Source organism: Macaca thibetana, chromosome 15 (genome assembly GCF_024542745.1).
Source record: "Macaca thibetana thibetana isolate TM-01 chromosome 15, ASM2454274v1, whole genome shotgun sequence".
Classification (NCBI taxonomy): Eukaryota; Metazoa; Chordata; class Mammalia; order Primates; family Cercopithecidae; genus Macaca; species Macaca thibetana.
Genome location: NC_065592.1, coordinates 81,273,454 through 81,286,091, shown reverse-complemented (window position 1 = coordinate 81,286,091; position 12,638 = coordinate 81,273,454). Strand labels below are relative to the sequence as shown.

General features: G+C 39.0%; 1 protein-coding gene across 7 annotated transcripts in view; it reads right to left on the bottom strand.

The window, feature by feature from the left end:
• PIP5K1B (phosphatidylinositol-4-phosphate 5-kinase type 1 beta) overlaps positions 1-12,638 on the bottom strand; it is a 306,204-nt gene that overhangs the window by 131,988 nt on the left and 161,578 nt on the right. For all 7 annotated transcript variants that reach the window (XM_050761235.1, XM_050761241.1, XM_050761234.1 and 4 more), the window contains one exon: positions 969-1,086. In XM_050761235.1, the coding sequence (XP_050617192.1) occupies positions 969-1,086 (118 nt within the window). The remainder of the gene's footprint in view (positions 1-968; positions 1,087-12,638) is intronic.

Below are 12,638 nucleotides of genomic sequence, written 5' to 3'. Positions count from 1 at the left end.
ACAGATTTTCTTTTTTCTTTTACAAGATTCAGAGGAGACATAACAGAGTCTTCATCAGCACAGAGTAGAATCAACTTTTAATTATTTACATCTTATCCAAAGTATAAGATGCATATTATATACTCTTTGTTACACGTGTTGCTATACTTCCTCTGAAAAGCACTGTCCTAGGATCTGGCTCAAGTCTTATTAAGATCATTCAGAATGGGATGCACAATAAATATTTGATGGCATTCTTCCTACAGTCTTTTGGAAACCAATTTTGAAGAGCCCCAGGGCGTTAACAGTGATCAAATTATGAAACAAACCATTTTTTCACTTGCAACAGAAAGTTCCTGGCTCCTTGAACAGGAATGAGGTAAAACTCTGAGGTCACATCAGACTACCTCTCACAAAAAGGCTGTTGTGTCTGTACCTCGTGTGCCAGAAGGCAGATGAAGAGCACAGACAAATCTGAGGATAAAACATGCCCTTGTATCAAATAAAAATATGTTTAAAAAGTCTGCCTGAAGAGATCTTGAGAACAAAACTATCCAGATTCTTTAAAATGTTTATTCAAATTTGTAGGTCAAGGTGAAATGGTTGTGGGCCAAGGTAGTTTAGAGGAATGGTACAAATAAGGCAATTAACATAGAAAGGCTTTTGAATAGAATCTAATCAGCAAAATTCACAGGAGTATTTAGAACTAATTATAACATATCTGTTAGAATAATTATCTGAAGTCACAACTGATATTATAGTTATTTAAATATCAATTACCATCGCAGATTTTGCAGTTATCAGTAAAAGCTACATAGTCACATCAACATTTCTTGAAGCTAAATTTATAATCATTATAAAACTTGGAACTTTTACTATGCCCCAGAGCTTTATAAAATGAGAGACACAAGCCACTTGTTGCTGTTGCTACGAGACAAATGTTTACATCACACATTTCTATAGAAGGAAGAAAAATGACAGGTTCTTACCAAGTAATCATCAGGCTTGATACCAAAAAGTTCTCTGAAATATCGGAATGCTAATGGAGCGTATGTCTTAAATCTAAAGTCTGGGTAGTGATGTGCTGGGGTCAGATTGCTCCCTTCGCTGAAGTCAAAATATTAAAAAGAGAGAAAGAAAGAACACATTAGCAAGGACAATTTTGACTGCAAATTCTAGCTGTATTAGTCCTGGGCCAATGTTACCTCTAGAAAAATCATCCCCTGAGAGTGGGTTTCTCAAAGTTCATGTCATAAAGGCCAATGATCACCAGGTAGAAACAGATGCTAGTTAGTGAGGGTCACTCTGTGCAGGCATTCCCTGTCAATCAGTGTCACTAGCCTGAAAATTCATTTATCTTTTTGTGCTTTCTTCCTGGGAAGATCACTCCATTATCACCAGTATAATGACATTGTAATGCTTTGGGTAAAAGATCTAGGCCTTAGAGTGTGGAGCAATTTCAAAAATGCATTTTTTTTAACCATGAAGTTTGGATATTTGGCAAACATTGTTAACCAGGGATAAGTGAAATTAATTCTTAAAACATCCTACCAACAAAGAGAACCATCACACGGAATAGGACCTCAATCTGAACTCTTTTATTTACACTTTAAAAAAAAGAGACCTTACATATTAAAAAAATTTAAAACCTGATTTCCATTCCCCAGTATATCATTGTCTTCTTTTCCTTTTTCTGGGTTCATTTTGAAAAATTATACACAATACTTATGATACATAAAATGTACAAAGAATAAACCAGTGCATATCAATGAATCCAAAATGCTGCTTAAGACATAAAATATTATCCATACAGCTGAATCCCCTTCTGTACTTTTTACTGGTCAGATCCATTGAGGGATCCACTGGCCTAAATGTTGATGTTTATCAGTCTCATCCTTTTTATTCTTTGACTCCATACAGTATTACGTAATACATGAGCTCAGTCAAACCACCTAAGACACTCATTCTTAAATTTTTCAGTGTTTTCATTGTTAAAATTTTCAGAAAAATTAGAACAATGCAATAGAATTTTATGTAAAGGTTCAAGATCCCTTTGATCTACATTCTAGGTGGGACATTGAGAGCCTACGCAAGTTTATCATGGTCTGCTTTTTATGGATACCACACAAAAAGGACTGGGCAAATGACAAAGACTTTCAGCACAGAATAAACACTTTGGATCTACTACAGTTTAAGTTGTTGAGATCAATCAGATTCTTGCATCAATGCCTGGCACATAGCAGACACTCAATAAGTATTTGTTGAGTGAAAGAATGAGTCTTCAACATAATGCTAATAGAGAAGATGTGATTTTTACATGGAAATTACATTAGAAAATCAATGTGTAAGGCAGAAATTCAGCATAGTCACAGGTCACCCTTGAAAACTAGGAAGTATCTATTCAATATATCATATGCAACTAGTTTTTCCTCCTGCACGATTACCGATGACTGTTTTGTTTTTTTTTTGTTTTTTTGCTGAGTACCAGAGGACGGAGCTGGCTTGTGTTGTTAGGGGTTAGCACCATATAATAAATGGTTATCTTGAAAGGCAGGATTACACTCAGGCAGCAGCAAGGCTACACACTAGGAGAGGATACAGGGACTAAGACTGCCTGAGAGAAGAGCAGTCACATTGTAAGGAATGACCCCCAAATCATCTGCTCATTTAAATGGTTATTGTTTCTCTAAGCAAGCATAGTTGAATATTTAGTACTAATGTATGATGCCCTGGTGCTGTATCCAACCATTTTCTCTTTCTATATTTTGGGATTTAGGAGGGGATTCGATCCCATGGGACTGTCAAAAGGAATGATTCTGAAACGTATATGGCACGTGATAATTTATTAATATAAATGTAGATTATATAGAAATAAAGGGTAAAAGCAAAGAGGCTCAAAGAGACCTATAACATCCTTCGTGACTCAATTTTGCAAGCAAGTAAATATAACCACAGTGCCTTAGGTTCTGAAGCAGGCTGCTTTCAGTGGGCTAAGAGCGTTGCCAATTTCTTCTCTCTTTTTCACCTTCTATCTCATACAAAGGAACTCATTCTATTGGAGCAGATTTCCTTCAACATTCAAAGAGGTAAGATAAAACACCCATGTTCCACTTAAATGGAGTTTCTCTCATATTTTTGCAGTTTTGGGCCCAAGATTTTATCAGAGAGGATGCTGCATTTACTATTATTATTTTCATTTTGGGTTAGTTCTGAGCTCCTTGGATTATTCATCTTTCCCTGAAGTTTCCATTCATTATAAAAATTTTCCTTAGATTCACATCTCTCTGACTACTGTGATTTATTCAGTTATGGTGTAAAAATGATAGTGTTAGGTTTCCCTGGAGTGAGACAGACACACAAACACATGTTCACACATACACACAAGAATGCTCATGTACACACAGCAGAGCAGCTTCAGGTAAAGAACAGGAACCTTTATTTCCTTAGGCATACAGAAATAATAATAGGTATTTGGTGGTTTAAAAAAACACTAAATCATTCCATGAAAAAGAATTAAATCTAGGTAGCTTTGGGCCATATTAAGATACAGAGAAGTATGGGCCAACTGTGAGGAGGCTTACCTACATGGGACAATCAAGAAAATATATTTGTGTAAACAGAGAAAATGAAAAGGAGTGGGCATAATACTTAATGGAGGCATCATACAGAATGGATGTTGCTTCACGGTGTAATTAACATATAGGAAGTAACAATTAATTGCTGAGGTTACACAATCTTGAACCTCTGTATTTGTATGAATGGAAAGGAAAATTCTCATATAGTGGCTTCTATAAATTAGGTTCATAGTACATCACAACTCTTTGTTTGTTTTCTCTCCTAGGAGATTTTATTTTATGGCTTCTATTTTCCTTTGGTTAATATTAAGATTGGGCTGTACTCTCTTAAGTCCTACTGGATACACTGTGTGGTAGTTAAGATGGTGGATTTTATAGTCCAGGGAGACCTCGGTTCAAGTTGCCTCTGTAATTTACAAGCTGAGTTTCACCAGGCCCAGTACGGAACCTCTACAAATTAAGTGGCTTAGTACATGAAAAGGTGAAAGTTAAAGTACTTTGAATGCAGGGAGCCATCAACACATTTGGATGATTGAGGCTATATAGGAAACAGCCCTGAGCCAAACACTTCACATGAGGAATGTGTTGAAAATGTAGTTAAAAAGAAAAATAAATGACAAAATGGGAAAATATTTACAACTCATATCACAGACAATGGGCTAATCTCCTAATATAAAGAGCTCCAATAAACTGCATAAAAGTCCAAAAAGTCCAGCCAGGGCAATATGGTGAAACCCTGTCTCTATGAAAAATACAAACATTTGCTGGGCATGGTGGTGCACACCTGTAGTCCCGGCTACTTGGTGGGCTGAGGCAGAAGGATCGCTTGAGCCCAGGAAGTTGAATGTGCAGTGAGCTGAGACTGCGTCACTACACTCCAGCCTAGGCAACAGAGTAAGACCCTGTCTCAGAAAAAAAAAAAAAGAAGATCAAAAAGTTAACTTAAAAAAATAGCTGAGGATACGATCAGGCACTTCACAGAAATGAAAAGATATGACTCAAACATAAGATGCTCAACCTCATTCATAAAATAAATGTTACTGAGAGACATTTTACCTGGAAGACTGGTGAAAATCCACAACTGTGATATAGCTTGAGGAGAACTGGTATTCTGAAATATTGTTAGTGGGAATGTAAATTGAGATATTTTTTCCCATAAAGGACATTTTCACAACTGCTATCAAAATTACAAACATGTAATTCCTTGATCCAGCAAATACATGCCTATGTTGTTCTATGGATAAACTAGCATTTGTCCAAAACAATATATGTGAACATGGTTACTCATTATGGCAACCTGGATGGCCTTCAGGAGAGGACTCATCTAATTAATTATGATTCAGCTACACAATGGAATTTTATGCGGTATTAAGAAAAGAATAAGAGTGCTTATTACGAACTGACATGGCAAGATCTCTACGATAAATTGTTAAGTGGATGAAACGATGCAGAATGCTGTGTATGGTATGTCACCACTTGTATAAAAAAGAAAACAAATATTCTTTTGGCACGCATATTCATAAAAAATCCTTGAAGGAAAAACAAGCCACAAGTAACAGTGATAACTGGAGTTGGACACTGAAAAAAGGCACAGGGACAAAAGAAACTTTTCACAGTATTCCTTTTAAGAACAGGACAAACCTTGCTATGTATTATCATTCACAAAATTAAATAGATTTTAAAAGTTAGAGGTTAAAAGCCATAAACTGATCCCTCTTCCCCCAAATAGAGCCCTCCATGCTCAGCACCACAGCAGAAGGTTTGTTTACCTCCGCATATTTAAGCTGCTCCAATGAATAACAAATACCAGCTTGACATGAATGAAGTCTAGTGAAGGAAATGCAAATTAATGAGATCGCTGGCCCCTGCTGGGCCTGGATATTTGTCAGGGGAGCACGAGTGCAGAGAAAACAGCAAGTCCAGTGAAGGTCAGCCAGCAGGCAACAACCTTGGTTCTCTGAGGCCTCACGCGGGCACATTTACTGTGTGTAGATGTGGGTGCCAGCCCACAGACGTTCCCCACAGAATCTCCACAGCACAGGTACCAAGTGCTTAGCAACTTCCAGCATGGCCGAACTGCCAACATTCAAACACAAGGACTGCAATCAACATTTGCCTGCTGAAGTCCGCAGGCTTTCCTTGCCTGAGACTGGGGTTACCTGTTGGGTAATTGTGCTCAGCATCCAGACTTAGCAAAAATGAAGTCAGAAAAAGAGTAGACCTCCTAACAGTTTAAGATTTACCTTATATTTCTTCAGTGCACTTATGTAGGGTATAAAAAAAAAACCACCCAACAACTGACTTTCCTGTCTTGGCATAAGTTGAAGCTTTGGAAATCTCAGCTATGGGGTTTTAAGCAGTGGTTCTAGATGCTTGGATCCCATGGGCCAGTAAAATTTCGATAACAAAAATTTGGAATTCAACCTTGGATTTCCAACTTTATTTTGCCAAGTAAGAACCTAAACAATTAAGCAAACACACGTTACAATCCCTATCACATCACAAAAGGGCATTTTTAGCTCCAAAAAAGGAGAAAGAAATTTCAAATAAAGAACAGAAGTTTCTCTGTCCTCTTCCCCACTTATTCACTAAGAAGCAGTTAAAGTTCAATCACAGACCAGCTCTGGCATTCCGATATTCACCTATTCTGAGGCAAGTTCATTTTTAAGGCCAAAGCTACTGCTCGTCTTAGTCTAAAAATACATATATCTTAATGGCAACGTATGTTCACAATTACACAATGTAGAAGTTTGAGGAAGCATTGGCCACCATCTGGAATTCCACATTTAGCAGATAAATCAAAGTCCAGGGAGGGAAAATAATGGCCCAAACTGATCAGGAACAAACATGATTGGGAGATGAGACTCACATCAGGAGAAAAGTCACAAGCAGATAGGAATGGCTTAACTCAGACTTGACGTTCCTCTGTTATTCTTTTCAGGATTCAGTTACAAGTTTCAGAGGTTTCTCCCTGCCCAAATACCCAATTACTTCCACATGAGGCCCTCACACCACAGGGGCTAGTGGGTAGAATTTCACTTACAGAAGCTTTGGTCAGCTGGTGTTCTCCTCTGTGTGTACTAATAACATCACGGCTTTGTTTATGGGGTTTTAGAGCCTGATGACCAAGTGCTAGTTTTGGTGGCACTGGACTGAGAGATGTGGTGGTAAGCAATGGGGTTAAAACTAATTTAGCATCTCAAACTAACACAAGGGGTCCAGTTTTGGAGCTGAGACTCAAAGAGCTTTGTTGTCTCTAGAGCAGCATTTTCCATTTAGTGAGTTTCGTTTATTTCAGATTATAACCAAATCATCAGTAGCGGCTCTGGGGACTTTTGACAAAACTAGTACTTACACAATTCCTAGGTGATAGTGGTCAGTTTCGCTAAAGGATGCTAAACGCCCTCACTTTTGTTCAACAAATGTGACCTTACCCTCTGTGTGACGGGATAAATGAAAGGTGCTTTGTCTTGATGTACAGACATTAGGAAAGCTTAAGGGGCACTACAGTTGGATGAATGCCACTACAATCCAGTAACAAACCACTGATGGTACCCAGTCTTCAAGCTGGACCTTCGTACACAGCAGTTGGTAAAAGTGGCTTTAAGGTATTATTCATTGCCTCTGCCAGTTCAGCCAAGGTGGAGATCCCTTGGTTTCCACATACAATTCTTTACGTTACTAGAGAGAGAGACAGAAATTGGTCCTCTCTTTTGCCAAATTAGATAGTGCTCATGAATGGAAAAGCAAAACAAAGCAAAACAAAAGACACACTCCTTGCTGGTGCCAACCTCCCATTGCTGAGCAGTTCTGTGATGGGTACACATGAACTGCATTGTAAAAGAGGAGGCTGCACCATCTTCAGAGACCAACCAGCTGACAGCCAATCTTTAAAAGTCAGCCTCTGAAGACAGCTTAAATTCCCCAACCAAATAGTGCATTCCGGGATGTTATTTACTGGGAACATGTGACATCATCGGTTATCTAAACATTAAACCATCCAAGAAGTTATTACCATACTGGAAAACTGTGCTTGAAGATAATTTCAAACAAAGTAGAATACTGTATAATATCTAGTGCATGCAATAAATCCTTTATTTTGAACTGAAGGAAGAGGTATATATGGCTTTTATTAATAGGAAATCAGTTTCTCCCCATCCTCACCAAATACACATTGAACAAAGACGTGAAGAGTTTTGATTTGAAGGAGCATCATATTATGGGCTTGCCCAGCAGCAGTCGCCTCTCATTTTCTCCCAAGAAGACTATGCTGGTATCTTTGTTTTCTACCCACATGTACATAAAAATTGGTGCAGAATGTTTGTATAGATCAGGAGTTGGCAATCTTTTTATTTACTTTTCTTTTTATTAAAGGCAATCTTTTTATTTATTTTTCTTTTTATTAAATATAAAGAAATGAGATCTCCCTATGTTGACCAGGCTGCTTTCAAACTCCTGAGCTCAAGCAATCCTCCCACCTCGGCCTCCCAAAGTGCTGGGATTATAGGCGTTAGCCACTGCACCCAGCCTTGGCAATCTTTTTCCATAAAGGGCCAGATAGTATTTTGAGCTCTGTGGGCCATACGTTCTCTGTAGCAATTACTCAACTCTGCTGCCATTGTAGAATAGCAGCTGCAGACAATGTGTAAATGAATGGATGTGGCTTTATTCCAATTAAACCCTATTTACAAAAACGGGCAGTAAGTGGGGCCTGTCCCATAGGCTATTGTATGCTGACCCATATGGTATAAAACAGTGGTCCCTAACCTTTTTGGCACCAGGGACCAGTTTTGTGGAAGACAATTTTTCCACAGACAGTGGAAATGGGGGGATGGTTTTGGGATGAAACTGTTCCATCTCAGATCATCAGGCATTACATGCTCATAAGAAGCAAGCAACTGAGATCCCTTGCATGCACAGTTCACAATAGGGGCTGTGCTCCTATGAGAATCTAATGTTGCCAGTGATCTGACAGGAAGGGGAGCTTGACCTCCTAATACTCACTTGCCCTCTGCTCACCTCCTGCTGTGCTGCTGGTTTCCTAACAAGCCACGGACCAGTACCTGTCTGCAGCCCAGGGTTTGGGAATCCCCGGTATAAGATGGACTCTTGGATAAGTTTATGTCATTATGCCTTGAAATGCAGGCAGTTGGCTAGTTTGTCAAACCTGTAACATTGAGTTATGATATGAGGCAATATTTTATATGAACCTTTGACATATATGTTTGTTTATCATTTAGGATAATGTTTTACCCCTTTGCCACAGTTTCTTGGAATTCTTTTTCAAAAGGTGGGTATTCCCTGGCTGTCCAAATAAATCCTGAAGTGCATGTGGGTCAAACCCAAGGGCAGTCTGTTTTCGTAACAATCTTTACATCAAGGTAAACTCCTGTTTGACAAGTGAAGAGACTGAAATATAGGGGCTTTAAAAATTCCTCAGCTGCATAATTATTCTTGAATATGGAAAGATTTTAAACTTTTACCACCAGCTTTTAAACCATTTTTGCCACTTCCACAGATTAGGGCTGGTTCTGAGGGGAACAAAGAAGCAGATTGAGGTCCACAATTCTAAGATAAAAGCTGGACACTTGTTCTGATTCAATAAAGCAGAAATACCATTCCCATGCTTTATTGCCACAATGTAGAGAAAAACAAAACTCTGGGGCCAGCTAACCCTGAGTTAAAATCTTGGTTTTGCCATTTATTGGCTGGATAGCCTTGGGCTAAGTGACTTAATGTCTTAGGGCCAAATTATTTCATATACCAAATAGTGTTCTTATAAAGATGAAAGATAATAAAAATTAATATATGTTATATAAGCCAATTTACTATATGAATAAAACTATGCTTGGTTCAGTTAGTTCTTAAAAATTTTGCCTCCCTTTGCCACCTTAGGTTCTTGTTTACATGGTACAAGCATTATAAACCATCCTCCTTCTTCTTTATCCTATCAATGCATGAAAACTATCTACAACCTTGAGCTTCTGATCCTAACACAGAATTTGGGGTCAAAATATTAAGATATGATCATGATTTTCTTACTTATCTACTTTGAGATTTTGGAACACATTTTGGAAGATCATGGAGCCAGACAGTTAAAAGAGATTTTTATATCCTCTTTCAAATCTTAAAAAGGCCCAGGGCTTTTTCCATCTACAAAATGAAATAATTCACAGGACAAATTATGTACTTGATATTTAAAAATAACTTTGAGCAGCTTCAAAATATATAAATAAGAAAGAAAAAAAAAAACAATGCATTTGGTTGCTAGGGGAAATGGATTCTGCAACTTCAGAGAGCAATAAATTAAAACATCTCCAGGTACCTCAAGTAATTAGTTCTATGACCCAGATAGACTCGTTGAGTTCTGGAGCCATCAGAGACTGCAGAGTGTTTTGGATGCTTACAACCAGGGCCTGTCCTGCCCACCTACCCCTTTCCTCATCCCCATATGGGCTTGGAAATACTTGAAGAGAGAAAGCATTATTTGACTGATTTATTCAAGTTTATTTGACATACAATAAAGTATACAATTTGTTACTTTTTCACATGTGTATATCCACCTGTGGAACCATCACCACAATCAAGATACTAAATTTACCCATCACTTTGTAGGGGTTTTTTGATTGCTACAGCAACTAGGAGATATTACTGGCAGGGCCTGGGGACCACAGATCTTCTGAAATGTACTGTCTTGCACAAAGAGGTGTCTTATCCAACAAGGCCAATAGCACCTCCATTGAGAAACACTGGGCCAAATCCCTTTGCTAAATCCATGAAGACACTGAGTCCAGATGATGAAACTGAGGCAAGACTAGTTTCTTCTGTTTACTGTAAATCCATCTGGTGTGCCTGTGTTACTTAACAAACAAGATAGCATCTGCTGAAAGAAATTCTTGGTCTGAATCAAATGTTGAGGCCGGCACGTGCCATGGTGGCGTGGGAGTCCGAGTCCAGGGGCATAGAGCCAAGCCGGGACAATAATTCTTTTTAATTTAAAAATAACAAATAAGAAAAAAAATGCATCAAATGTTAAATTTTGTATTGCCATTTTTGTTTTGAAGGCAAGATACAGACTTTCATTTTCATGGGGTGTTTTTAGTAAGGTCGCTTGAATGAATAGAAAGCATTTCATGTATACTTTAAATAGTATGGTTTGTTACATGAACCTGAAAAGACAGTCCAGTCATCCCATGTGGCAGCAGAACCATGCTAGGACCCAGGCTATTTTTCACTCTGGTCAATTTGATTTTTTGGTTTTGACCCCAGCAATATTGCCTCACAAATCCATTTTTTTGTTTGTTTGTTTTTTTGAGACGTAGTCTCGCTCTGTCCCCTAAGCTGGGGTGCAGTGGCGCCATCTTGGCTCACTGCAAGCTCCGCCTCCGGGGTTCACGCCATTCTCCTGCCTCAGCCTCCCGAGTAGCTGGGACTACAGGCGCCCGCCACCGCGCCCGGCTAATTTTTTGTATTTTTAGTAGAGACAGAGTTTCACCGTGGTCTCGATCTCCTGACCTTGTGATCCGCCCGCCTCGGCCTCCCAAAGTGCTGGGATTACAGGCGTGAGCCACCGTGCCCGGCCAAATCCATTTTTTTTTTTAATTCGAGTACCCACCCAAATCCTACCCATCTGCACCTTTTTCCCTGGACTGGACTCTCGCCTGTCTTTCAGAGTAGATTCACGCCTTCGGTCCATGAATCTCCAGCCTTTGTCTTCAGTCACACAGAACATTCCCTCACAAACTCTGCTATCTTTCCACTCACCAGTCCCCACCTTCCTCTTCCTACAAATCATCACTAAAAGGTAAGGCAGACAGCATGTCATTTTTTGGTCTAATATCTGATTATTTTAGACAGCCCAGAGAAAGGGTTGATTTGTAATTATAATTGTATGCACAGTTCTCTATCGCACTATTTAAATCTAACTTAATCCAACTAAATATGCCTATATGCAAACATCTATATCTATTTAGCCTTTCTATTTCATGCATCTATTTTAAATAGTTTTAATCTATATTTATTATGTATTTTCATTACTCCATTGCATATGTGTATATATATATGTGTATATATACACACACACACACATATGTGTATCACTTAATACTTTTCAAAGTTCTTCTTATAGACTTTTACTCATTTTACACAATACTATTATAAAGAAAATGAGGGAGGTAATTTTTTTCTTTTTCGTTCTTTTTTTTTTTGAGACAGAGTCCCACCCTGTCACCCAGACTGAAGTACAGTGGCAGGACCTCAGCCCACTGCAACCTCTGCCTCCCAGGCTCCAGAGATTCTCCTGCCTCAGCCTCCTCCTGAGTAGCTGGGATTACAAGTATGCACATTTATAGGCTGCAAATACTCTAAAATGCTATATTTTAAATGTGACAAGGGATACCTCTAAATAAAGGAAAGTCAGCTAGCTACTCCTCTGCCAGTGAGACACCTGCTGCTGCTACCTTGGATGACAGTGAAGGCCAAAGACACAAAGTGCTAATAGATGTCATTTGGATATTTAAGATGCTTTTAAAAAATGATTTGAGTTTTATTAGTTGTAAGAGACGTGTGATAACTCCAAGAACAAAATTTGTTATCTACCAGAAAAGTTCTCTCTCTCAAGTGGAAAGTCATGGGCGAGGCCAGTGGTTCTCAAACCTTTCTGTAATGAGAATCACCCCGAGGGCTTGTTAAAACAGATTCCTGGTTCCCACCCACAGAGTTTCTAATTCAGTTGGTTTGGGTGGAGCCCAAGAATCTGCATGTCAACAAGTTCCAGGTGTGCTGGTATTTAGGATTTGGGGACCTCATGCCTGAGCTACGCTTTCCTCAAGAGCCCGTCAATGGCTGGCTATGTTGATTGGACACTGGAAGTAGAAGAGGTCAGTCAGTGAGGATGGGGGGAGCACATGAAACATCTTTATACCCCCACATTCAGCTGTAATGCCCTCAGCACCCTGAGCTCACTGTCTCCACACTCCCACCAAAGTCCTCCATTTCTCCTGTTCTTTGTAGCCAAAGAACAACAAAGTTGAAATCTCTGGGTAGAGACCTTTGGAGACCGTGAGAACTCAAACAAACATCCTG